The sequence below is a fragment of the Lagenorhynchus albirostris genome, chromosome 2 (assembly GCF_949774975.1).
Source record: "Lagenorhynchus albirostris chromosome 2, mLagAlb1.1, whole genome shotgun sequence".
Classification (NCBI taxonomy): Eukaryota; Metazoa; Chordata; class Mammalia; order Artiodactyla; family Delphinidae; genus Lagenorhynchus; species Lagenorhynchus albirostris.
The window spans coordinates 173,074,051-173,101,479 of NC_083096.1; the positions used below are offsets into that span (position 1 = coordinate 173,074,051).

The 27,429-nt window shown below is 58.7% G+C and overlaps 1 protein-coding gene across 12 annotated transcripts in view; it reads right to left on the reverse strand.

The window, feature by feature from the left end:
• ARHGEF10L (Rho guanine nucleotide exchange factor 10 like) overlaps positions 1-27,429 on the reverse strand; it is a 161,731-nt gene that overhangs the window by 52,876 nt on the left and 81,426 nt on the right. For 9 of the 12 annotated variants that reach the window (XR_009539080.1, XM_060141276.1, XM_060141278.1 and 6 more), the window contains 12 exons: positions 23,938-24,046; positions 21,297-21,403; positions 18,977-19,054; positions 17,805-17,984; positions 16,690-16,806; positions 15,281-15,373; positions 14,355-14,528; positions 9,311-9,456; positions 7,514-7,695; positions 4,463-4,578; positions 3,806-3,933; positions 2,363-2,463 (listed from right to left, as the gene is read on the reverse strand). Coding sequence is in view for 11 of the 12 variants with exons in the window: in XM_060141276.1 (XP_059997259.1) it covers positions 2,363-2,463; positions 3,806-3,933; positions 4,463-4,578; positions 7,514-7,695; positions 9,311-9,456; positions 14,355-14,528; positions 15,281-15,373; positions 16,690-16,806; positions 17,805-17,984; positions 18,977-19,054; positions 21,297-21,403; positions 23,938-24,046 (1,531 nt within the window). In the remaining variant the exon portion in view is untranslated. Of the gene's footprint in view, positions 1-2,362; positions 2,464-3,805; positions 3,934-4,462; positions 4,579-7,513; positions 7,696-9,310; positions 9,457-14,354; positions 14,529-15,280; positions 15,374-16,689; positions 16,807-17,804; positions 17,985-18,976; positions 19,055-21,296; positions 21,421-22,183; positions 22,371-23,937; positions 24,047-26,879; positions 26,997-27,429 lie in introns of those variants that run through there. The other 3 variants (XM_060141282.1, XM_060141280.1, XM_060141281.1) reach the window with 3 other exon arrangements.

Genomic DNA, 27,429 nt, shown 5'->3' on the forward strand with positions numbered 1-27,429 from the left:
AAACAGATTATTCAAGCCCCAGGGGAACCCAGGCATTCAAATAAGATTTCAAATGACTCTCTTTCCATTAAAACTTTTGCTGCAGTGAAATCATGTGGAGATAAGGCAGCCGAGTGTCTTCACAGGCCGCCAAGAACAGAGATGCTCACATCTGTAGGCTCCCCTCCCACCAGCGCCAAGGCCCACTCGGCAAAGCGTCTGGGCTTCAAACGGGAGATGCACCTGCCTTTAGCGGGTGTACAAACAGGGCTCGGGAGCTTGCCCTGGACGCACTGCTCCACAGGAAGGGGACAGAGCGGAGCGGGTGGCCCGAGGCCCAGCAGGCAGTCCACCTTAACCTTTCCTCGGCTGGAATCTCCGAAGCCCTCTGCCAGGGCCGGGGCAGCCTCTACCTAAAACCCTTCCTCCACCCTCCGCAGGCCTCCTGGTCGCCCAGAAACATCCAGCGGAGGGTTGTGCGATGTCAACACCCGATCCAAGAAGGGACTGGCGGAACAGAAGGCTCTGGTGCTGGCTCCTCCAAAGCCACAACCTCTTCCCCGTTTCCCTCCCCAGTCTCCACATGCCTCTCTCCGAACAGCAGCCAGAACGATCCACTTAAATAGAAATCAGTTCACACCGTTGTCCTGTTCTCTCAGCTCTGCAACCCACAGCCCCACGCGTCAAGAAAGAGCTCCACGCACCTCACCCTGGCTTTCTGGAAAACCTGCTCCCCGCTTCCACCTGTTTCCCCCCACACCCCACCATTCACCAACTCTGGCTACCTCAGGACCTTTGCACTTGCTGTTCCAAAGCCTGGATCGCTTTACCCAGACCTCTGCACAGCTTCAGACGTCACCTCCTCAGAGGCCCTCCTTGACAGCAGTCCCGGCCCCCAGGCTTGGTGTCAGCCACGCATCCAGCTCTACCGGCTCACAGCACCAACCCCTCCCTGTTGATTTGTTCCTCATGTAAATCTCTGCCTGCCCCTCATAAACTGTAAGTTCCTTGAGAACAGGGACCTTTCTGTTTTTGTTATTGTTCTTTTCCCCTATGCCTAAAATTACTGTAGAGATTCAATAAATAGTTTTTTTTGTTTTGTTTTGTTTTGTTGCGGTACGCAGGCCTCTCACTGTTGCGGCCTCTCCCGTTGCGGAGCACAGGCTCCGGACGCGCAGGCTCAGCGGCCATGGCTCACGGGCCCAGCCGCTCCGCAGCATGTGGCATCTTCCCAGACCGGGGCACAAATCTGTGTCCCCTACATCGGCAGGCGGACTCTCAACCACTGCGCCACCAGGGAAGCCCAATAAATAGCTTTTTAATGGATGAAAGCCATTGACGAAGGTCCTGACTCCTTTCCAGAAATGTTTTAAAATCTATCGGAAATACATATTTATCTAGATAAAGATCACGCCAGAAATAAAAACAAACAAAACCCCAGAAATCACTGCTATTGACTGGAATCGGCAAATGGGAATTCTAGCAGGTCACAGCAAATAATGGTCCTGATCGGCAAGAAACTAGGCCTTTTGCCAATTCAAAAAAAGCACGAAGTAATTATAATTTAATGAATGTGGTTTGGCAGACAGAAGCCCACTAACTTGAGGAAGCAGAATGGACAGGGGTTGAGAGTGGGCTCTGGGAGCCGACTGCCCAGGTTCTGAACTCCTCCCTGCTGTGTGACCTCAGGCAAGCCACTGCACCTCTCTGGGCCTCAGAATCCTCAGCTGTACAAAGACTTTCCTCGTAGAGTTATTGTGAACGTGAAATGAAAGAGATGTGTGTAAAATGCTTAGAAAAATGCTTGCCACACAGGAAGCACTCTATAAATAGAAATACCCCTTATTTATCTGTACTATTATTAGGGGGTGCATAGGAGAAAAGAATTATAAAGAGGCCTTTGTTTGAGAATCGTTTAGTCTAACCTGCATCATTCTCTATGTAACAGTTTTATTGAGATATACTTCAGTTACCATAAAACCCACCCCTTTAAAGAGTACATCTCACTGGTTTCTAGTATATTCGCAGACTTGGGCAACCATCACCACTATCTAATCTGAGAACATTTTCATCACTCTCACCAAAAAAAAAACTTTAGTGGTGACTCTCCACTCCCTCCTCCTCCCAGGCCCCTGGCAACTACTAATTTACTTTCTGTCAACCCCCACCATTTTACAGATGGGGAAACTGAGGCTCGGAGAGGGGAAGTGACGTGTCCAAGGTCACGAAGCAGAGCCTCTGGCCCCAGTTGTTTCTCCGCTGCACCATCTCCCTCCACTCAGAAGCCTCCCCACCCCCCAAGACTGGACGACGCCCTCTGACTCACATATACACTCCCCAGACCTCCCCTCTCCGCACTCCTGACCCCCGGGGCTTTACTCACGGAGTCCGATCTTGGCCAAGTGCAACCTGTTGACCCAGGAGATCTTGCTCAGGGGGTTGGGGGTGATGAAGACCACCATGAAGCTGATGGGGCGGCCGGACCTGCGGTAAGAGGGCAGGAGCATGAGTGCTGGAACGGGGCCTGGCTCACCCGGGAGGTACGCAGCTCTTCCCCCCAACCACCAGCCCTGGAGATAGAGCGAGGTCTGTGCAGAGCACCAAAGCATGGCCAGAGAGGCCAGTGGCCTGGCAAAGCCTCAGTCCCCTGGGGGAGGACTCCCTCCACCCACCACAGCCCCGGGGAGGGGGCAGGTAACTCCCCCGAGCGACCAGGCCGTGGCCCCCAGTCCAGCCCAGGCACCCCAGCGTGGGTGCCTAGCAAGGCCATGGGGGGTCCGGCCCTCTGCAGGCTGTGACTCGAGAGGCCCTCCAGGGCCCCACCTGGTCAGGGCTCCACAGGCCTCGTCAGACACCTGCACACACCTGACCCGGAGCCTCTGACTCGGGCCTGTTCCCAGCACCTGGCACAGGGCACTTTCTTGGTAAATGTCTCCTGAACGGACACATGAATGAATGAAAAAATGAATGAATGGTAGTATGTACAGGCTTGGGGTGGCCAGAGGTCACTGTTGTCACCACACTGTCATCTCACCTTAGAGCAGCGGAAGCCCCTTCATTGTTCTCCGGGGCCCATATCCCCGCTGTGAGCCATCCCAGCCCCCGGGAGGTGGACAGGAAGGTAAGGAAGGGGCGCAGAGAAGGGGAGAGAGCCGCTCCGCAGGCCACTGTGAGCCACTGTGCGAGGGCACCCAGAAGGTTCCAGGCTGCTGACCCGCAGACTCCAGTGCTGGGCCTCGCATCCTGGCTCCCGGACCTGCCTCAGACCACAGCGCCCCAGTCTCCCCTTCCCTGCAGCCACTGTGCTTGTAACACTGTCCCCGCCCAGCCGAGAGGTCAAAACCTGGGCTCTGAGCCCCTCACTGCGCCAGCCTAGGCTTCGGAGTCAGACTCCTCAGAACCCGGCTCTGCCACCTACTTCTGAGCCTCGCCTCCCTCCTCTGTAGAGCGGGGACCAGACAGATCGCCTTCCCCGTCTCTGCATCAAGTCCACAAACGTCAGCTGTGGGTCGACAGCGCGAGCTCCTGCGGGAGCATTTGCGGGGAGGCTGGATCCGTGAGAGCAGACCCAGGGCCTGGCCCCAGGGGACTGCACAGTCTACCGACTGCTGGCGGGGTGTCCCAGTAGCCTAACAGAGGACAGGCTCACCCCAGGTACAGAGAGGTCGTTCGTTCATTCATTCATTCATTTGACCACGAGCACCTGCTCTGTGTCAAATGCTTTGCCGGGCACGGCCCACGATGCGTGTACGCCCACGCCCACCCCCGCAGTGCTGGCAAGCAGGCTGGTCCCGACGGCCCTCTCCAAGGCCCCCCTTCCTCTCACTTGTCGGGTTTCCCGGGAAGCAGGAGCCTGAGGCGGCACTTGTTGGCCGAGTGGATCTCCTCCTCCTTCACCCGCATAAGCCTCTGCAGGGCCAGGCACCAGTCTTGAGCCACGGTCATGTTCAGGTTCTAGGGTCAAGGAGGCCAAGGAGGTCACCATACAGCCCTCTGGCTCCCCGAAAGCCACCCCAGGTCCCACAGCAGTCGGAGCCCCAAGGGGAGAGGAGCCGGGGGTCAGTGCGGGAGCTCGACCTGGGCGGCTCCCTCGGCCACAAGCAGTGGGGGGATGCCGACTCCCCGGGCTCCAGGCCTTGGTTCAGACCTTCCCCCCTCCATGGCACCCCTCCTTTGAGAGGGACACACCCTCCCAGCCAGCTTCCTCTCCAGCCTGGGACGAGACTCGGGAAGGAGCTGCAGGACAGACCAGACACTGAGCAGAGAACGGAAAAAAAAAAAAAAAAAGTGCCCATAGCCGGGCCCTGCTCAACTCGAACCAGAGCTTCAACCCGAACCGGAGGCCGCCCACCAGACTTCCAGGTAGCGACAGGAGCTTCAGACAGTACCGCTGCTAGTGGGAGCCCAGAGGCCAGGGCACATCGGGGGACCGGGCGGGAGAGGAGCCCACCCACACTTTCCTGCCGAGGCCGGTGCTGGGTACCTGGTAGGTGCCGTGCAGCGTGCTGACAAGGAGGGTGATCTGCTCCACCACAGCCAGGTCCTTCTGCAGGTCCTGCAGCTCCTGGAAGAGGCGCGGGGGCCCGAGGTACACCTTATCTGGGCAGAGAGAGACCCTACTCAGCCTCAGGGGCGGGGAAGGCACCACCAAGGGCCCAAGCAGGTACTCACTGAAAAAAAGAAGAGCTGTCGCCCTGGAGATGTGGCACTAGAGATACAGAAGGAAATGTACCAGGCTCTTGTCTACTAGTGGGGACAAATCCAATCACGGGTAAAGTCTAGCGCCTAGGATCTGGGCCACTCTCAGTCTATACAAAGGGTCACAGGAGACCAGAAGACTGAGAACCAACTGTGCCCATGAGAGGCAAGGAGACTTCACAGGCCCAGGAGAGCCGTGGGCACTGCCAAAAAAGGAAAACCGCAGGTGCAAAGGCACTGTGGCATAAGGAAGCCCAGGAACAGTAAGTTGTTCAAAGATGTACTAAGAACCTACTATATGGCAGGTTCTAGTCTACATGTTGGAGAGACAGCTGCAAATGAGACAGACAGGGTCCCTGTTCTTGTGGAGCTTATGACCTGGTCAGGGTCAGGGAGGAGTCAATTAACAACTGCAGATGGTGGGAGGTACTGGGGAGAAAGATATCGGGGTGACAGGACAGAGATGGGATGGGGGCTGAGGGTGCCCTGATCTCTGGTGATGATACAAATGCAGTGTCGGGGACGTGGAGGGAGGGCAGCAAGAGACAGAGTGGGAGGGCCCAGCGGGACTGGATGGGAGGTCCCTGAATGCCAGGCTAGGGAATTCGGGCTGTGTCCTCTATACCATGGTTACTCAAGCTGAGATCTTACAGAATCCCAGCGAGGGGCGGAGGCATGTAATTTGGATTTTCATCGAGATGATTCTCTAAAAATCAGATGCACATCTTCAGTCACCTGGATACAATGGCTTTAAAGCCACAGGCTGCTGCATGGTACCAGGGCTTCCGTGGACTTTGGTACCACGTGATGGTCACCAGGTAATGAACACAGAGCAAGGTGGGCGTGGGCGGTAAGAGATACGCTCACACCAAACCAAGGGCAAAGAAGGGCTCTGCAGCGCCCCAAATGGCGTGAGCTGGTGGGAAATGGAGATCACCGTGAGGCAGTCTGGGGTACAGGTGCAGAGAACTCAGAAGAACCTGCCCCATAAGAGGACCACGTCTATGTTGAGAGCAGTTTGGTGCCAACAAGACAACATCACCCATCACATTAAACGAATGCTGTTCCTTGAGTTTTATTATTTTGTAGCATCATTTTTATTCCACTTGTGATTCTGTTTTGGTTTTATGGTTGTTCAAGGGATATAAGCATAAGGAGTTTATTATACCTAGTCTTATACTTGCACATATTTGAATAACAATATAATAAAAAACCATCCAAGGCCACCTGGGGTTCAACAAGGATTTCTTTTTTCCTCTCTCAAGGGGGCCTGGCAGCCTAGTGCTCTACTTTGAGAAATGCGGCCACAGATACCACAGTGGCTGAAGGAGCGCTGCCAGAGCAAGAGCCCGAAGGGTGGGGGGAGAGTGGAGTGGAGCCAGGGCTAACGGCACCGCTGAGGGGGGCAGAGCTGAAGGAGCGCTGCCAGAGCAAGAGCCCGAAGGGTGGGGGGAGAGTGGAGTGGAGCCAGGGCTAACGGCACCGCCGAGGGGGGCAGATGGGCCGGGAGCCCCTCCCAGGGGGCTTCTGTGAACAGAGAGCCAGGAACACAAGACAGCCTCCCATGCCTCCCAGGCCTGGGGAGGGGGACACAGCAGCTGAAGTGGGCGCAGCCTTCCGAGGACGAGAGCGTGTGGTGAGTCCCTCCCTCAGAGCCACCTCCCAGGTCAGGGATGGACAGAGCTGGCCAGTGGGGAGGGGTGACAGCCAAGTGCCTTCCTGCTGGCCATGCAGTTACGTCCTTCGTTCATTCAACAAATGTCTATTAACACCCACCACATACCAGGCTCCGGAGGGCTACAGTCACACCAAGGGAAAAGACAAGATGGAAACCAGACCATGACCATAGAGGTGAAAACACACCCGGGCCTTGGGAGCACTGGACGGGGACCTGGCAAGTCCAAAGGAATCAGGAAGGGCTTCTCTAAGGAAGTGTCACCTGAGCTAAGATGAGTAGAGGCAGATAGACAAAAACAGGATGGCAGGAGAACACTCTGGAGAAGGGCAGAGGCCGGGAGAATGCCCTGGGGCAGGAGGGGGCTCAACCCCCCAGGAACAGAGAAGTCAGGGCAGCCAAGCCCAGGGAGTGAAGGAGCGGGGAGGGCTGAGGTGGGGCGGCAGGTGGGCCCCCAGGATGTGAGTGTGGGCCCGGGCGAGAACCTGGGACTTCACCCTGAGAGCAGAGGGAAGCCACCGGTGGATATCAGGTGGAGGGTGACACACAGCTCTGATACGCATTTTGAAAAGTCGGCCTGGGGAGGGTAGAGGATGGGATGGGACAGGACAGGAAGGGGCAAAGGGGAGGGAAGGGCAGCACCAGGAAGTTCCTGCCACAGCACTGCGGAGATGGAGAGGACGGGGTGCACGGGGGAGCCTGCCACCCCGAGTTCTCACTGTCCTTGTTGCCCAACAGTCTGAGGGGATAGCATAGGGGAAAGAGGATCCAGGCAGAGCCAGGCAGCCCCGAGCCTGGGCCCTGAGGGTTTCAGGGACAGAGTGAGTGTCACCGGGGCCCCTCACTGTATAGACGGGCGAACTGAGGTCCCACATGGAAGCAAGCAATGGCCAGGCAGGCACTGGAGGTCACCCTTTCTGATCCAAGGTCACTGCGTGTGCACGCATGCGTGTGCACGTGTGTGCGTGTGTGTGTGTGCACGCTTGCCAGGGTGTACAGGACTGGGGTGGGCAGGGGCTGTGAGGGGTGACTGCGTGCAGCATGCATTTGCACACTCAGGTAGGGACGTGGGTGTGTGTTTGTGTACAGTTATGTACAGCAGGAAAAGTCTCTGGGCCAAGTGCCCGCGGGCCTGGGGGCCGAGCCCGGGCAGGTACTCACTCTGGGCCTGGCCCGCAGCCGAGGCCTTCTTGGCGCCGGCGTGCTGGATGAGTACGTTGTCCTTGTCATAGGAGCTGCCCTCCTGGCCCACCTCCATCACCTGCACCTGGGGCAGCGCCGTGTTCCACTTCACCACATACTTGGGCCCCAGGGGCACCAGGCTGCTGATCTCCAGCTGGCCCCTGCCAGGAAGAGAGGACACGGCCCTGGAGAGCCCGCAGCACCCAGCCCCAGGGCCAGCCAGAGCCGCTCCTCAGCAGGTCAGCTCAGCCAGGCACCTCACAGCCCAAGCACAAGCCCTCAGGCCAAAACCAAGCCAGGCGGAGCGGGGAACGGAGGAAGGGGCAGAAGCATCAGGGCGTCCAGGCCCCAGCCCCATATCCAGAATCACACGCCCACCCCAAGCCTTGGCGCCCCTACCTGTGGTTGGCAGGCCTGAGGAAAAAGACAAGAAGGGTCGTTATCGTTACAGAGTGGTTTCCGTAAAAACCACTGCAGCCGCTGAGACCCCCCTGGGGGTCGGCCACTGGGCTGGGCCAGTTGTGGGCAGAGCGGACCACACGGAGGGCCTTCTCCCTGGAGTGGGCACTGGTCTTCCATCACCTATTCCCACAGTGGCCCTGCTAGGAAGCCTGTACTATTCCAGAAGAGGATACTGATGCTCAGACAGGTCACGTGACTCACCCCAAGTCACCCAAGATGAACCCCTAAAAGTGAGTCACTAACACCCTCATCACACTTTCACGCCATGCTAGGCTACAAGCAACAGGAGGGCAGAGAGGGTGTAGGTCAGATCCCTGGCACCTGCACAGAGTCCAGGATATAAACGGGACTTAAAAATTATAGTGCTTGGGCTTCCCTGGTGGCGCAGCGGTTGAGAGTCCGCCTGCCGATGCAGGGGACACGGGTTCGTGTCCCGGTCCGGGAAGATCCCACATGCCGCGGAGCGGCTGGGCCCGTGAGCCACGGCCGCTGAGCCTGCGCGTCCGGAGCCTGTGCTCCGCAATGGGAGAGGCCACAACAGTGAGAGGCCCGCGTACCGCAAAAAAAAAAAAAAAAAAAAAATTATAGTGCTTGAATGAGGGAGGGAGGGAATGAATGAAGGTGGGAGCCCCAGTAAAGAGTTCACGCAATCCAGCTGTGGCCCCAGGCAGTGTGGGCCCAGAACGCGAGATCTTCACGTTTCTGAGAAGCCAGATGTCTCAACCTTTGTATGAACTCCCCGTAGGAGCCAAACACAGGGTTTCCAGAGGCCACGAGTTTGCAGACTCTGGTCTAAAGAATCGCCCTCTCCCCACTGCAGGGCTCCAACTCCAATCCCGACTCCAGGCAGCACCCGGCAGCCCGCCTCTGGGCATTTCTACAACCTCTGACCCAGAACCGGGAAACCAGGCTCCTGCGGGGAGTTGGGGGAAAGGCAAAGACTCATGTTGAGAAACACGCAGATCCGGCCGGAGGAAAATCTATTTGACTTAAAGCAGCAGGGATTTGGGATCTGGGCTGTGAACAGGGAAGAATCTCTTGAATTTCAAAGTGGTCAAAACTCAGCAGACTGTTCAGTTCCGACGGCAGAGTTCCAGAACAGTCCACCCTGTGCAACAGACAGCTGTTTGCCCTCAGTGACCTCTGCAGGTGCTTCCTAGCTCTGGGGACCAGGGACAGAGCAGGCACAAAGGGATAGAAGAGGAAGTCGGGACGTTGGAGGCCTCCGATGAGCTCACGCAGGACCCCAGCTATGACGGACTGGGACATGACAGGAGGGGTCCCCAGGGAGGGGCGACAGCCAGGTCTGCTTACTTGAAGTTGATGTTGGCGCAGACCAGCATGTCGCTGAGCAGGAAGACCCTGCGCTCCTTGGACTTGATCAGCTGCCCGCGGTCACCGTACACGGTCTCCGTCAGCGTCTCACACAGGAGCAGCTGACGCTGGCCTGAGGTCAAAAGCTGGGGGGAGGGGACAGAGCAAGGTCAACACCAACATTGTACACGGGCTGCTCTATAGACATCGCTGTGCCAAAGACCCAGGCTTCTCCCTCCACATACAAAGGGGACCACAGCTGGGAGAGGTGGAGGATGAGGCAGGACCACATCCTCCATCCCTGGGGCACAAGAGGCACTGACCACCCACCGGCCCCAGCAGCCAGCACCCCTGCTCAGGTGAGCCAGCCACTGCCAGCGGCACAGCTCCAGAGCCGCAGACCCATGCTCTGACCTTGGTTCCCGGAGCGCCCGCTGTGAAGCCCTCTGGCAGGCGCCATGTCACCTCTCCACACCTCAGCTTTCTCAGCTGTCAAGTGGGCGATACCTCTACTGCTCACATCACCAAGGCAACAACGTGTGACCGGACCTGGCTACATGATCCGCAGAGCCCAGCAGAGGAGGAAAACCCGGTGCTCGCTCAGAATTATTAAGAATTTCAAGGGCTTCCCTGGTGGCGCAGTGGTTGAGAGTCCGCCTGCCGATGCAGGGGACGTGGGTTCGTGGCCCGGTCCGGGAAGATCCCACATGCCGCGGAGCGGCTGGGCCCGTGAGCCATGGCCGCTGAGCCTGCGCGTCCGGAGCCTGTGCTCCGCAACTGGAGAGGCCACAACAGTGAGGCCCGCGTACCGCAAAAAAAAAAAGAATTTCAAGATGGCAATGGCAGAGCATTAAGCCAAACGTGGGGCCCTTCTGAGCGCCCACCCTGGTGACGGCACAGGCCACATACCCAAGGAGCCGGCCCTGCGACGGGACACCCCACAGATGGCCACTGTCCCCACTGCTGCCACTGTTCGTGTGGCCTCAAGCAGGGAGACTCCTGGTCTGAAAGTAGGTCCCATTCGTCACCCTGACCTATTGAACAACCTCAGCTACTGGCCTCGTGGAAGGCATCGTGTGGGGCTGGGACAGATCTGCTGGTCGACAAGGCAACCCTCTGACAAGACTGAAGGCCTTCAAGCCTCCAGCATCCGAACAGGCGTCTGCCCATCTCGGGCTGGATTCCAAGAATGCTGCCAGCCCCGGACCACCATCAGACCCAGAGACCCGCTGGGAAAACGTCTCTTTACTAACTAAGGATTTTGCTGAGGAGGAAAAGGAGTATTCAGCAAAATTCCTTCCCGAAGCCCGTGATTCTGATGACAACAGCTAGCGCCCCTCCGCCCCATCCTCACAAGGGAAAGGGCGGGTCATCCCCAAACCTCTCCTGGACAGAACGCCCTTCTGTTCTGTGAAGAGCGGTGTCTCTCCAGGCGACACGAAAGCCCGAGTGACACCACATGCCACTAAAGAGTCCACCTCTCATTTAATCGCCTCAAGCACGCTGAGGCCTCCCCACTCCTGGACAAGGGGACGGAGATTCCAGAGGTAAAGAGACTTGCTGAGACCCAGTGCCGGTTGAGCGGCAGGGCAGGACAGAGCCAGGCCACACACGCTGTTCCCAGCACCCGGCAGCCAGCCACACGCCCTCTGGCTCCTGACTGGGGGTTAGAGGAGTCAGAGAAAGCCCGCTGCTCCCAACACACACAAAAAGTCTCAGGGTGCCCCAGGGGTACCCCCATGACTGCTAAGACTGGGCTCCCCCAGCCCACAGCTTCCACCAGCAAGCTGACTGCCAGCTCGTGTAGACACAGCTGGGACCCTGAAGACAGCAGGCCCCTCAGAAGACGGCCAAGTGTGCCGTGACCCTTTTCCTCAGGAGAGAGGAAAGTCCCCTGGCTTCCGACAACCATCCTCCTGCCACTTAAGCAGATTAAAAACAAGAAAGACAACAGAAAACTCGGGTATTGCACAAGCAGCCCCCTGCAGTCGCGTCCTGAGCAGCACATTTTGAAACAGCCGACACCGTTCCACTTTGGGCACACCCAGTTTCGTTTCCACTTCTCTGTGGGTGATGGGTGGCAAGAGGGAAATCACTGCACTGGCCTCAGAACTGGCCGAGACTGCCCCGGGGGGCCCTGGCAGGGGAAGGCGTGGTGTGCGGCCACCATCACTCTCTCCACGACACCATCCCACACGCATCCGACACACCCACTTGACAGGTGGGGAAACTGAGGCTTGGGGCTGTCAGTTCCTCGCCCAACACCCAACAGGTCCCCCTGACCTCCAGCCAGTGACCACTGCTCCTCACAGCCCGGGTCCCCCCCAGCGGACAGAGCAGAAGGGAACAGACAGCTCTTCCCAGAGCAAGTGCTAAGGAGAAGGGTTTCCTTCTCCCGACTGATCTCACAAGTGTGTGAGCCAAAGCGAGAGAAACCCTCTTGGTTACAGGAAAGGAGCTAACGACAGAAGAAGATACTTCCCAAGTGCCAAGACCATCAAACACTAGCACGGTGGCCATGGCTGGACTAAGGTCTTTTTAACCCGAGAGACATTTCAAAATAGAAGGCTTGGGACTTCCCTGGTGGTCCACTGGCTAAGAATCCGCGCTCCCAACACAGGGGGCCCGGGTTCGATCCCTGGTCGGGGAGCTGGATGCCGCAACTAAGAGTCTGTATGCCGCAACTAAAGATCCCGCGTGCCACAACTAAGACCCCGCATGCCGCAACTAAGACCCCGCATGCCGCAACTAAGACCCGGCGCAGCCAAATAAACAAATAATTTTTTAAAAAAAAATAGAAGGCTTGTGTGGAACTGGCTGGGGAAGTCCTGCCTGGAGGCGGGGAGGGGGGATGACCCCTACCCTTCAGGCCCACCCTGAGCAATCCTGGATGGGGATACACCCCGGGGAGGGGGCTCCATCCCCTGCCTCATCTTTTCTTCCCATCTCTATACTCCTGGAACAGGCAAAGCAAACTCAGGTGCCTGCAGGGCCAGAAGTAACCTCAGTGGGAAGACCTGGATGTGGACTGAGGGGGCAAGGGCAGCCGCTACCCAGGTCACTGGTGCCACATAGGAGGGTGGGCCGGAGTGCCAGCTCTTCCGACCCTTAAGAAGATACATGAGTCTAAATGTTGTGGGACGTTTCTCCATTTCTAAATGTTGGCAATTAATTCCATTTTCCTAAAAATACTGTGTGGGCCTAAATACACATGTGCAGCCTGAATTTGGCCTGAGGTGGGACAGTCTTAAGACGCAGGACCCTGAAGCTTAGAATTGCAAGGGACCCTGCAAGTTCACTTGTCCGGGCCTTGTTTTGCAGGCCTGTGGTGAAAATCAAACATGACAACGCAGGTTAGGGAGTATCATGTACTGTAAAGGGCGGGGCCGCGTGGGAAGCGCTGTGGTGCTCCTGGTGACACTCCCCAAACATTAGAAAGTTCCAGCCCGTGTGGCTGAAATCTCATCGGCCTTAGTCACTGGCCTCAGTTCTGCTTTTGGGGCCACAGAGCCAGGAGGCTCCCAGTTTTCCCCCAAATACCTGAACACCTCCCTGTGACTCCACAGGATGTCCCTTCCCCAAAGAACAACACTTGCCCTCGCCAAGTGCCCTGGGGCCAAACCCCACACTCTGGTGGGTGAAAGAAGGCGGGGCCCGGGGCCTCCCAGATGTGGGTGCAGCTGCAAGCGGCCCATGTCACAAGCCACTAGGGAAACAGAGGACTGTTCACCAAAGGGACCTCCCTGGTGGCGCAGTGGTTAAGAATCCGCCTGCCAAGCAGGGGACGCGGGTTTGAGCCCTGCTCTGGGAAGATCCCACATGCCGCGGAGCAACTAAACCCGTGCGCCACAACTACTGAGCCTAAGCTCTAGAGCCCACTAGCCACAACTACTGAACCCGCGTGCCACAACTACTGAAGCCCGCACGCCTAGAGCCCATACTCCGCAACAAGAGAAGCCACCGCAATGAGAAGCCCGCGCACCGCAATGAAGAGTAGCCCCTGTTCGCCACAACTAGAGAAAGCCCGCGCACAGCAACGAAGAGTAGCCCCTGTTTGCCACAACTAGAGAACGCCCGCGCACAGCAACGAAGACCCAACGCAGCCAAATAAATAAACAAATAAAATTTAAAAAATAAAGTTCACCAACAGGTGACTCTGGGAGGTGACTAATTTTTTTTGTACCAACTTTGTGTTTTAAAAACAGAGTTCCCAGGCTTCCCTGGTGGCACAGTGGTTGAGAGTCCGCCTGCCGATGCAGGGGACACGGGTTCGTGCCCCGGTCCAGGAAGATCCCACATGCCGCGGAGCGGCTGGGCCCGTGAGCCATGGCCGCTGAGCCTGCGCGTCCGGAGCCTGTGCTCCGCAACGGGAGAGGCCACGACAGTGAGAGGCCCACATACCGCAAAAAAATAAAATAAAATAAAATAAAAACAGAGTTCCCTAATAGACTCATTTGAAAGTGTTTCAAGATTTTTTTTTTTTTTGCTAGAATGTTCCTAAGTTGCAATCCCAAAACATGGCGTGGATTTTTCTTTTTGCTTCTTAAAAAATAACACTAATAATGACAGCTGCCACCTTGTATTAAGGGCTCTGGGTCTGCCAGTTTGCCAACTCTCTCATTTGCCTCGCAGAAGCCCTGAGGGTCAGGCACCATCGAGCTCTTCTCATTACAGAGGAAGCAACTGAGGTTCAGAGAGGTTGGATGATTCCCCTGAGGCCACACAGTAAGCACCAGTGGCAAAATCTGGATTCAAACCCAGACTCTGACTCCACGGCCCACTAGTTTAAGCACAATACTAGGCTATCATTTCTGGCATCTTTACTGGCAATTACACTGCTGAATTAAATCAGCTTTTATCCTAAAATCACATGAGTAGTAACGCATGTGCAGGTCTAGTCAAGATTAATCCTTCAGGTAAGGTCTGCGGGCTCAGAGAGAAGCAAGGAATCGCCTCCCTCGGAGAACACTGCCACCTGGTGGGTGCCACGGGGCAGGAGGCAGAGCGACAGGCGAGGCCGGCTGCAGGGCAGGTGCGCACGCACCTTGTTGAGGCTGCTGCGGTCACTGACGCTCTTGGTCAGCTGCTGGATCTCGGCCACCTGGTCGGCCAGCCGCTTCTGCTCGTTCAGCTTCTCGGCCAGCGTCTCCAGCTCCGTGAGCGCCAGCTGCAGCGAGAGCCTGTCCGGGTGGCCCCTGGGGGTGTTCTTCAGCATGTCCTGCCGGGGTCCAGAGGGAGCCACGACTGAGACCCCCACCCCAGCAGACCCTCCCCTGGCTGGGGTCACAGCCTCCGCCTCCACACTCAGGCCTGAGAAGGGCCCAGCTTGTAGCCGGGACAGGTGGGGCCTGACATAGAGCAAGGCCTCAAGAAGCAGCTAGTGAATGAATAACTAAAATAAAATAGCTGTGCGGACCGATCCCTGATGAACTGTGGACCGATCCCTGATTCACTGATGCACTGTACACTGAGACGAGACCCACTCCTGCTGCTGGTCGCTCTGAGAACAGAGAGGAAACCCTGCTGGGCCCTTGGGCCGGCAGCCAGCCTTCGCCCCAGGGGGACTCACCCCCTGACTGAGGACCCCCGGCAATCAGGGGAGGTGCCTCAAGCTCTCGGGGCCCAGCGTGGAGGCTAACGCTCCCCCGGGAGCCTGAGGTGCCAAGATCAGAGCATCCCCGGGGCATCTCCTCACTGCCAGGGGCCCCACAGTCGCCCGCATTCCACGTGCCTTCCCACAACCACCGGTCACCGCGTTCCCACCAGGGGAGGCGAAAGTAAGCTCGATGGGCTCCACCCTAGGAGTGGGGAAAGAGGGGGCCGGGGGGCCAAGGCCCTGCCCACCGTGCACAGATGCGTGGGTTGTGGGTGACGGATGAGAAGCCAGCCCTCCTGCCCCAACCCCATGAGGCTCGCACCATGCCACGCCCCACCCTGCAGGTTGGTGGCCGCCGGAATCCCCCGTGGTACCTGAAGCAGGAGGATGAACTGCGGGAACCTCTGGATGGGCTTCACCATCAGCCCGTAGAGCGTGACGCGGTCGGGGCTACACACCTGCCGCCGCTGTTGGAGATGAGGGGGGGTAATTCACTGAGCCTCCGCAGCAAGGGCCCAGCACCCGGGGTACAGATGCGGCCCATCCCGGGCTCCCCTCCCTGGACCCAGGACCCTGCTCAGCCTTGGGCCCAAGAGAAGAGCCCAGGAGGTCCCTGGTTCCACAGTCAGGGGTCCCTGCCACCACAGGGCTCCCCGGTACAGCCCCTCACCCTGGAAAGCCTAGAGCATCACGTTAAAGTCTCTGGACTAAAAGCCTAAGTAGGACATTTCAGCAATTTATCCAAGAAGTCAGGCTACGGAAAGTAGCCGAGACAACCATTCCCTCCACCTAAACTAAAGCGGACGGGCCTGGGCTGGGGTGAGGATCGGCAGGGGGACGGTTCTTACTGTCCTGTCTCTTGCTTCCGTTTCCACCTCTCCATCCACCCACCTGTCACCTTGACCCGGGCCCTCAGCCCCTGCGACCCAGGCTGCCGCCACAGCTTCCCCACCGGCCTCTGCCTCCATCTGCCTCCACCCAAAACTTCAGTGGCTCCCCGCTGCCTGAAATACGACATCCTAGCCCCTGGGCCAGGAGGGCCAGATCTGCCCAAACTGAACTTCACTGCTCTGGGCCTCTCTCCCGGGCACCCAGTGCTCCCAGGATCCAACCAGACTTTGCCTCTGACCTTTGCCCCACCACCCTTGCACCTGGAACACCCTCTTCTCCATCTCTCCGTTTCAACCCCACTGACCCCCCAGGACCCATGTCGGATGGCGCCCCATTGAGAAAGCCCCCTGAGCCTCTGGGATCCAGGCTGTAGGCTGCTCGGCTCGGGGTGGGGGGGGGGGGGGGGCCTAGCCCACCTGCGCCCTCTGCTGGGTGGCACGTCTCTGACTCACCTATGTGTGCGCCTAGGAAATGGGGACTGGGGACCTGGTCCCACAGCTACTTGAGGCCTATAGTCCTTTAAACTCTATTCTCGCACGTGATCCCCAAAGCACCGCTTTAAGAAAAGGGATCATCCCGGCCACAAGCTGAGCCACACCAAGCCTAGCCACCATCTGCAGATGCCACAGGCCTACGCTTCCACCTGTCAGAACTCCAGGATCCCAAGCGGCTTACAGAAACTTTAACTCTTCTTCACCCTCCCCTTGGCGGAGTGGGGAAAGGACAGGCAGATTTTCTTCCCGTGGGACTGGGGATGGCCCAAAGGAAAGAAGAGAGGCATCTGGGCCAAAGAAGTGCTGCTGCAGCGATCCCTACCTCCTGAGACACCTCCCTGCCCCCCCCGACGGCCGGGGCTCCATCGAGAGGGGCCCCGGACCACCCTCGGGCCCACCTTGAGGAACTCGAGGAAGGCGGGCTTGGTGAGACAGGCCTTCTTGATGATGGACATGGCGTTGGTAAAGTTGTTCACGTAGTCGCTGTACACGTCTAGCACCACGGACTTGGAGAACTGTAACAGGTGTGGGCGCGGCCCGGGAGGGTCACATCCATGCGAGGGGGAGGGCGACCAGCACCCCACCCTCACTGGTGACCACAGTCCTCCTCTGTCTGGAGGGTCTCAGCTAGCCTTGAGGTGAGGAAACCTGTCACCCGGTGAGGGGAGGGGACAGGGCTCAGAGAGGCAAAGAGACACCAAGGTCACAGGGAAGAAGAGGTGGTGCTAAGGAGAGCCCGGGGAGGTCCCTCGTCCCCCAGCACGGCAGCCTGGCCCACAGGCGAAGGGGGGTATGGCGGCCCTTTGCTACGCCCCCCAGCTCCCCACCCTCAAGGATGGCGCTCCTGACCTGAGCCCCATGGACACACCGACCAGGGCGCTGGGTTTTTTGTCTTTTAGCAGAACCCAGTTGCCTACAACATATCGAAGCAGTTTCCACCGATCTGACCATCTCTCACCCCATGAATCTCTCTGGGGCCCACAGACTTCAGTGTCAAAAACCATGAGTCCAGCACACCCCCTTCTTCCACAGATGGGGACCTGAGACCCGAGAGGGCCCTGGAGCTGCCCACGTTTGCACAGCTGAGCTGGGACCAGGCCACGTCTCCGGGAGCACGACCCAGTGGCCTGGCCCCGACACCCTGCAGCACCCTCTGGGGCCAAGGCCATGCTCTGTGTGAGCGTCGCACAGTGGTCCCTCCGCGAGCACTCGGCAGGGGGCGCTTGAGATCGGCCAGGTGGCTGCCCACAGTGGCCAGTCTCCTGGAGGTGCTGCCACCTAGGCAGAGGCAGAACAGTGAGCGGGAGGCACGCGGGCGGACATCTCCAAGGACACACTGCAAGGTGTCACGCCCACCCCCGCGTAGGCCAGGCCGACTCAGGCCCTGCCACCCTCTGACCCCGCTGGCTGGGACGAGGCGACCAGGTGGAGGCAGGAGGCTGGCCCGGAGCACATCCAGATCACGGCCGCGGCTGGCACCCTGGCAGGCTGGGGAGAGTCTGGGGACACCTACCGAAGCCACGAAGAGGTCCCCAATCTTCTCGGTGGAGTCCCACTCGGCCACGCGGGAGGACAGGGCGATCTGGAACATGGAGTGGCAGTGCAGGATCTCCTTCACGCGAAAAAACACCACCTGGCACTTGCGGACACTCAGCGCCTTGGGCTCCATCTCCATCAGGGGGTTGCGGTAATCCTGAGGCGGGGGCGCGGGCGGGGTGAGTGCCCCGAGGCCAGGCCACAGCCCCTGCCCCCACTGCCCTCATGGCCACCTGGACCGGGCCAAGCAGAACTCGGCAGACCTTCCTGCGGGAGGAGCACCCACCCCTCACTCTTCACCTGTCCTTCTGGAAGGATCTCCGTGATCGTAACACTCCTGACCCTTCTGCCCATCCATAACCCACCCCCGTGACTTATGTGTTAAGCTGGGTTTTCGGGCAGACCCCTGCCTGCAAGGAGCTCCACGGAGGCAGTCCCCAGGGGCCGGCCCAGATCGGCTTTGCCCACAAGTGAGCCAGTCTGTCTAACGGAGCAGTGGCAGTGATGTCACAGCAAGACCTAGAGCCACACTCTCCAACCAGCTTTGTCAGAAACACGGGATATTTTTGTCTCCACCTGCCTGAGGTCTGGGCTCCTCCACTGTGGATCCAAACTCAGGAGGGGAAATGAGGTTGTTACTAGCACCCTCCCACCCCTACAATTCCCCTCCCTGTTGTCCTCCCCGAGAGCCCACAACATCCCAGAAGGTTCACCTTTTCAGGAATGCAAACTACAGACCAGGCCAGCACACCTTAGTCACGCAAGCATCTACTTAGCAATTCCTGTGCATCCGGATCACAGGGGAGAGGGCGCACCCAGGGAGCTCCAAGATGACGGGGAGACATCAGCCCCTGCCCCGGGGGCTCCCAGAGTGGCGAGGGAGGCACAAGAGGCACCACATGCCCTCAAGTCCATAGGATACAGCTCATTTTATTGAACCCCGACATGGTTTCAGAAAATGCAGTCATCCTGTGAACACCAAGGCATCTGGAATTCTTGGTGTCCCCCATTTGGAGTTCCTGCTGTTTCCATAAAAGCCCTGGCCTTTGGCTCCTTCCCCTTAAAGATGCCCACAGTCCCCTAACGCTCCTTGTAAAATGTCCCTCCGGGGTCTCCCCTGCCCTCTCTCCAGACCCCCCGGAGTCCTACCTGGAGTACCCGTTTCAGAGACTCCACATAGCTGCCTTCGCTCTGCACGATGGAGCCCAGGATGTGCCTCCGGACCACCTGCTCGGGCAGAAAGCACAGTCGGCACCTGTGCCAACCACGGCACAGAGCGAGTTCCGGCTGCGTGCGGAGCCCCGGGTGATGGGACGAGGAGCCATGACGCCCAGTGGAGCTGCCGGCCGCGGGACAGAAGGAACTCGTCTTTCCCAGAGCTGCTCCTGGACCACTGGGGCCTGGCAGGCCAGCATTCCCTTCCAGAGGCCCTGCCAACCCCAGACAAATGCCTGTGCTCCCCAGACTGCAGCATGGGGGCAGGGGACACTGGGACTCGAGTCCCCTGCCTGGTCTCTGCTCCCACACATCCAGGGATGGGAAACCACCGCTCTCCTCCATGGGGACGGGCGGCCTCCTCCATCTTTGGACAACTTTAGTAGAAAATTCTTTCTTAGGTGAAATTGAAATCTCAGCTCCCGACACTTATAGATCCAATCCTTAACCAATATCTCTCCCATCCCCACCAAGTGGGCTCTACTTCAAGCTAAACATCCCAGCCCCTTATCCTTCCCCTCTTGCCCTCCCTGTCTCTCCTCAGCTCAAATTAGTGCATCTCTCAGGTGCAGACCGACCAGCACCCAGTCAAGAAGCCCTCACCTGGATACAGCAGCATGCGGGCTGGAGGGGGGAAGGGGTGGGGGGACTTTGCTGCACACTGGAATCACGTGGCTCCCACCCCAGACATTCTGAAGGAATTACTATGGGGTGCAACCTCGGTAACAGTGTTTTTTAAAGCTTCCCAGGTGATTCTAGCGTGCAGCAAAGCTGGGACAGAGCTCATGAAAGGTATCGCACATGAGAGGTGTCCGAGGGGGGAGCCTATCCACCTTGGCCCAGAGCTGGGAGGGTGACTGATCCCCACTGTGCCCCAAAGCCCCTGAGAACATCGATCCAGGCGCCCACCACCATCTCCCCCGCTCCCCTCTGTTTCCTCCCTCCTGCCCCTGGCACACCTTTGCATCTCCTCCCACCACCCTGCCTGACCCGGGCCTGACCATGGCCCCTGTCCTTCAAGCTGCCCCACAGCAGGATGCCTTGTCAACGATCCCCAGTTTCCCAGGTGTTCCCAGAGCAGCGTTCTCCACCTCAGCATGCTGACGCTTGGGGCCGTCCCGTGCACTGTAGGACGTGTAGCAGCGTCCCTGGCCCCTACCCACCAGATTCCAGCAGCACCCGACCCCCCACAAGCTGTGACAACCAGAAGCATCACCAGACATTGCCAAATGTCCCCTGGGGGACAAAATAAACTCGGTTGAGAGCCACTGGCCTAGAGTAACTAACATTGCTGATGCAAGAAATGCAAAAGGCTCCCGAGGAGACAGACCCGGCCGACATCAAAAAGGGGAACCCCGGATTACGAGCTGGCAGCCCGGGGTCCTGCCTGGCTCTGAGCTCTGACGGCTCTGACAGTGACTCACTGCATAGGGGAGGGAGCAGGGGGGTCACCACCTCAGTGTTGCCAGGGGCCAGGCAGGAGAAAGAAGGAAAGAAGGAGGCGGATGGACTCCCAAGACGAGAGGTGTGGCCGTATCTCCGATTTGCAAAAGGGGCCCATCCTCAGGATTTCCTGCCAACTCCAAACCGGCCAACCCCCTCATTGCATTTGCTTCCCCGACATGTCTTGCTCAGAGCCCTCATGACCAGAGGGAGGCAGGGGTCTCTCCCTCTGCCTCATGGCTAAGAAAACCCCAGCGGGGAAAAACCCAAACCTGACTCTGCTGAGGAAGGTCCCAGGGCACAGCCACCCCGATCTCGATGTGACACTTCTGGAGAAGGAAGACATCGCCCGAAGAGCCCCGCTCCTGGGATGCCTGCGGTGACTCTGGGGTCTGAACTGATGACAGGTGGGTGGATTGGGGGAGGGGGGCTGGGCACCTCCAGGGGTCCTCCCTGAACTGGATTAGCTCAGTGCTTCCCAGAAAGGGACTGCGGGCCCTTTGTTCAAACACCTTCGTTTGACCCAGTTACACAGGAGCTACTCTGGCTGCCGCAGGGCTGGGAAGCAAGAGCTCCACATGCAGCCCCACCACCACCCAGGATGATGGCGTGGAACCTGCAGGGTCCAATTTGGAAAGTCTGTGCAGCAGGTCGAGAAGAGACCCCAGGAGGTCCCCCACCCAGCTGGGGCTCTGTCAAGGGCCCCCTGATCATCAACTCCCCTTCTAGACCCAGACCTGCATGGTCCCAGGTAGCAGGCTGGGGTCCTCACCGTCCCTCCCCCTGAAGACACCCCGCTCCTCCCACAAACCTGCTGTGGGCTCAGGCCGTCTGGCATGGGGCCCAGCTCCGGGGCTGGGGGCTTGATGTCCGTAACGCTGACCTCCAGGAGCCCCATGTCCTCCTCCTCCGAGTCACCTGGAAAGTGAGATGGGCTGGTGACACAGGCAAGGCAAGGATGACACACCTGCTCAAACTCCAGGAGCTAGAAACCACCCTCCCCGCGACAGACCGGGGTCCTGGGATGAGCGGCTCCTGGGGCCACAGAGGATTAGGGCCTACTCACTGGCCTCCTGGCTATACTCTGCTAGAACAGTCCACCCGGAAATAGAAGTGAGGGAGGGATGGAGCGAGAGAGTAGGAAGCAACACGCAGCAGGGGCTCGGCTCTCAGAATCCACCCTGCCAGGAGTCTCTGTCCCCGCTCAGACCCGCCCGCTTCTGGGCTGGCAAAGGCCAGGCTGCCCATGTCCCCATCACTAGACACTAAAAATAGTTTTCTTCTTGTTGCCAAAAAGGGGGAAGAAAGTAAACCCCGAGAAGAGCAGGGCTGTTTGGCTTTGTGTTTTCATCTTTCAAAAAAAGAGACCCAATGGGGAAAAAGTCCAGCTGCTGTCCAATAGGGGAACGCAGACATGAGTGGGGGCAGAACTCAGAGGACAGATCGAGACAGACAGAGGCCGGGGTGGAGAGAAAGAGCGGAGGTCAGGCAGAGCGCAGTAACCCGGCCTCGCAGGGCTCCCGCCCCACGAGCTCCAGGCACAGGCACAGGGAGACGGGACCCCGCTGCTTGCGGCCCTGAAATCCGGTGCCGGCAGCCGCAGGCAGCAGGAAGCGGGTGCTAAGGGGAAGCTGGGAAGAGAGAAGTGGTGGTGGCTCCCGGGGGCCGAGGGAACAGGGACACGCAGACGGGCCTTACCTGAGCAGGAGACAGAAGAGGAGGAGGAGGAAGGACAGTGGATGACAGTATGGGGGTCGGGGTGGTGGCGGCCCTCCTGCCTGGCCCACATGGCACCCCGGGCATCACTCCGCACCCACCCCAGCCGCTGGCCCCGCGGCTTCCTCTTCCCCCATGCGCCACTGGGTAACATTCTTGGCTGGTGATTCGAGCCTTGCCGTGGCTATTAATAACGGCTCTGGTGGGAGGGTCGCTTTAGGAAAGGCTCCGGGCTAACAGGCAGGGTGGGGAGGGAGCCTGCTGGCCGCCCGGCTGGCCTGGGGATGGGGAGGGTGACCAGGAAGAGTTCCCAGCCAGCCAGCATGTCCAGCCTGTCCGTTCTCCAGGCCACTCCAAGCTCGGAATGGCTCCTCGGCCCATCGTCCCCTCCCTCGTCGGGGGGTAGGGCTTCCCCAAAAGTTTGGCGCTGAATCAAGTATATGCAGTGGTGGGGTTAATTAAACCCGCTTCACAGATGAGGAACCTGGCAGTCCAAGAGGGGAAGAAGTGGGCAAGGTCACACAGCCAGGAGGCCGTGGAACCAGGATCGGGTCCAGCACAGCAAGATGCTGTCCCAGCACCAAACACCCCCTTTTTGTGGCTGCCACCGGGAATAACACCTGCCACGCAGGGGCCAGGAGCCGTGCTGGGCTCTTTCCATGTACTACTACTGCTCGGTCATCCTCACCAAAGCCCCCTGAGACAGATGCCAGATTAGCCCCATTGTACAGATGAGGAAACTGAGGCACAGAGAGGGTAAAATACATAGATTTCAAGAGGGCGCAGAGCCTCAAAGCCCTCCCTGGCTTGAATGCCTGTGCCAACGGGGCCCTGATCTCTCCCCCCTGCCCTCACTCCAGCCAGAGGAAGCCTCTTCCGTCCCCTCCACGCCTGTGTGTCCCCAGGCGAGACACTGAACCACTCTGTGCCTGTTCCCCCATCTCCAAATGGGAACAAGACAGTCCTCTGTCCCTGTCTGGTGTTTATAAGTATTAAATGAGAAACTGTAAAGCTCTTCAGAGAGTGCCTGGCACTCAACAGACACTCCATAAACGATGACCATCGTGAAAATCACTTCTTGAACGTCTCATACCTTCCCACCTCCGGACCGTTGGACATGCTGGCTCCTCTGCCCGGAGCACCCACTCCCTGCCCCATTCCCTGGCCTGATGGACCTGGGTCCCCTTCTCCTTCTGCTCTCAGCCCTTCCCTGACCTTTCGTTCACGTATTCCACACTCACTTCCCCCACGCTCCCTTCCCCCACGCTCCCACCGTGGCAGCCCACCATGCGGCTGGTCATTTCCTGTTTGCATGCCTGTCTCCGTTCTGTCCCACGTGCTCCTGCAGGCAATACTGCCTGACTCATCTTGGTGTCCCTGCACCCAGCACGGGGCATGGCGCTTAGTAGGTTCTCAATAAATGTCGGCTGGTGGAGAGACAGGTGCATGGATAAAGAAGGGAATGAACAGGCGCGTTCAAAGATGAGGTCAGGTGAGCATGGGAGGCAAGAGGCCAAGGAGGCCACGACAGAGACCAGGGCAGGGATGCTGAAGGGAGAGGCCCACACTTCCCGGAAGAGATGGGGTCCACCTGCCACAGGCCGGGAAACAAGCTGGCACGTTTGGGGATCAGTCCCCAAACCCCACCGCCAGAGGAGCCCGGACACCCAGTGACCTCGCCCACCCACCCCTGCCGAGCACCGAGCCCGCCCCTGGCCCGGCCCGCAGCTCCTCACCGAGGACGTCCTTCCTGTGCAGAAAGGACACTTTGCGCATGACTGCGATCCTCGTCTTCTCCAGCCCGTCCCTGGTCCCGCTCTTGGCGGCCTTCATGAGCTGGGTCATCTGAGCAAAGGCAGGGGGGCTCATCAGAGAAGCGGAAGGAGGCCTTGCGACATCTGCCGCCAAGGGCCACCGGCCCTACCCAGGCCTCCCAGCCGGGGCTACAAACATGAGGACCCCGGAGCCCACTGCCTCCCAGGGAGGTGGCAGCAGAGGCCAAGAAAGACAGCAGGGCACTGCCACCCCGAGACCTCCTGGGAAGGGCTGGAAGGGCATTCACGCCCTGGGGGACCTTCCGGGGGGAACCCTCTTTACTAACCCAATTTTTTCCCCTTGGGTGTCAAATTAAGAACCTGGTGTGACACTGGGGAAAAGTCTGGAGGCCTGGAGTCCTAGGCCTGGTTCAGATCCCAGCCCTACTGCTCCCCACACGCGTGACTCTGGACAAGGCCCTTAACCTCACTGAGCCTCAGTTTCCTCCCTGAGACCCGCCAGAGCCTGTGAGGACTAAACGGGGTCTGGGAAAGCACGCTGGATAGTAAAAGGAGCTGCACAGATGCCCAAGCTTACTTTAGGAGCAAGTATGAAAGGAGGGGAGCAGCCCCATCCCATCAGTGGAACCCCGGCCCCACCAAGTAGCCGGGTTTCTTACTGAGCCTCTGCCCAGGAACACGGGGGAGGCTGGTGCCTCCACGGAGCTGGGCGCGGCAAGCGAAGCAGACGCGGGGTGCGGGCGGAGGCAGGCCCAGGACAGGGAAGCGGCACCTTGGGCCTGCAAACAGAGCTGCCGTCCCCTAACTCACTGCTTTGTCCCCTCAGCCCCCGGCCCAGTCCTGGAAGCTTCCCTGACGCACAGCCAGTGCTAGAAGTTTCCACGTGGTTGGAAATGCTCCCTGTCTGCGCTGCCCAACGTAGCAACGGCCAGCCACACATCGCCACTGGGCACCTGAGAGCTGGCGGGTACGACTGAGGACCCCGAGTCCTGGTGATCTTTCATTTCAATTAACTTGAATGTAAAGGGCTGGGTGGCTATCATAATGGACGGTACAGTTCTAGGAAACCCCTTCTCCCTGAAGCTCTCTGCTAAAGGTGGGAAGCACTCATCTGGAGGTCCCTGGTCTCTGCTCTCTCTATCACCTTCCTCCAAACACCCGCCCTGGTCCCCAGCATAAGGGCCCGGGCACTGCTCAAGGGTCTGGGTCAGGAAGGCTTGCCGAACACTGAGTGGGCACTGAGGCTGGGGGCAGGGTGGTAACTTTTCAGGAACAAGACGACTTTCTGGAAACAGCCAACAGCCAGCAGGGGAAAGGGAAGTCCCGGGCCCCTCCCTGCCTCTCAATGGTATGATTCTAGAGCAGCAGTTCTTGGCCTTTCGGAGAGGTGGGTGGGGCTGTCATAAACACCTGTGAGAATGAGAGGGACATTCGACCCCAGACCCCGGAAACCGTACGAAGATGCTCACCCTCCTCTGAGGGGGTCATGACCCCCACAGTGGAAACCTCTGTCCTGGAGCCCAGTTCCTGTCTCAGCAGAAAGCCGTCAGGGGGGCTGTCCTAGGAACCCCCAAAGTGGTCTTTGGGGGAACCATCAGAGACCCTTCCTGGGCCAAAAAAGAGCAACAGGTGAGCACCTGGAAGGCGTCCCTGGGTCAACCTGCCAGCTCCACTGGCTCACAGCACTGAGGACAGAGCCCGATCTGGGGGCCGACTCAGGGGCCGGGCTGGGGAAAGCACCCTGGTCTCGACGCCGCCCTCCACGTGCTCCCTGCTCCTCCCTGGGCCGCAGCTTCCTGAGAAGTTAAATCTGCCCCCACCTCCAGTCACAGGGCTGTCAGAGGGTGTCCGTATACGGGTCTTGCAAACTGTAAAGGGTCTCTCCGCCTCCTCCAGAGAGGCCTCCGGTTCTGAGGAAATGGGCAGGGCTACAGGATAGAGGGCAGGCAGGCTCTGGCTTGCACAGACCGAGGCTTGAACCCCAGTTCTGCCGCTGGCCGCTGGTGTGGCCACCAGCCAGTTGCCTCACTTGCTGGCCTTACTAACACTGAATGACAGCAGTAAGACAGCGGCCTGCTAGGGCGTCTCAGGGAGAAAACGGTCAGGCACACAAGTAGTAATGGTCACCATCCACTGAACTCTTAGGCTGTGCCCGGCGCGGCCCTAAGCACCTGACGGTTCTGAGCTCACATCCACCCTGGGCGCTGGTACTGTTCATGCCGCCATTTCACAGGCAAGGAAACTGAAGCTCAGAGAGGTCAAGAGGCCTGCCCAGGATCACACAGCGAGGAGGTGGTGGGGCTGGCATTCAAATCCAGGCCTGCAGGCCTGCAAAGCCCACAGCACACAGTAGGTGCTCAATGAATGGAAGCTACTGCTGTCCATATCATCATCCTCATGCAGAGGTCGGAGTCCCATCTGAGAAGAAGGCACTGCGGCTTCTCCTACTGGTCTCCTTACCCCGGACCTCTCTGAACAGCTCCGAGGCGGAGGAACGTCCAACGTCACCAACAAAGTGTAACCCAAACCCACCTGCCACAGTTACCAAATTCATAGATTCCTAGGCCTCGGCCCAGACCTGTAGAATCAGCCTCTCTGGGGGTGGAACTCAGGAATCTGCATTTTTCAAAGCACTCAGGTGATTCTGAGGGCCCTAAAGTTTGAGAGCCCACACAGGAATTCTTATCGACGGTTAAGGTGTCAGTTGAGGGTGGGACGAGAGAGAGGCGAGGACATGGACAGGAGCGAGCCAGCCTTTGGCATCAGCTCGCGCAGCCGACGAAAGATGCCACCAAGGTCCAGGGCTCGAGGCAGCTCCAGGACTCAGCCCCACCCCTGCAGCCCCAGAAGCGCAGGAAAGGCCCCGGGAGCCCCCAGGACTTGGAGGGACAGACAGACAGTACCTTATAATCATACTTGTGCTTCAGCTCCTGCATGTCTCTCCCCCCAACTCTTAAAGCCAAGATGTCTCTCTTAGTCCTGGCGCATCGCTCCTTTAGCCTAGTCAGGTCTGGAGAAAGCTGGAGCCCCCAAGCAGCCAGGCAGAAGGACAGCAGGTGAGAGAAGCAGGCGGGGAGGGCAGGAGACAAAACACCGGCAACAGAGTAAAAAGGAGACTCAGGTGAGGTGGTGGGTAGACAACCCGGGGTGGGAGGGATCGGGCACCTGGGGACCACCAGGCCCCTGCCTGGAATGAGCTCCAGCAGCATCCAACCCCAACATGCCACGCAGTTGGGGGCTGGGTCTCTGCAGCTGTGGGGGAGCAGAGGCGGGAGGGGAACAGCCCAGGCCCCCTCCCAGTGCTAAGAGGACAAGGACTGTGTCTCGGTCATCTCCCCAGCCCAGGAGCCCAGCATGGGGCTCTCGACATTAGAGGCTCTTGGCAAGTTTCCGAGATGGATGAATGGCAGGTGGACGGATGGGTGGAATGGGTGGGCAAGGGGATAAATGGAT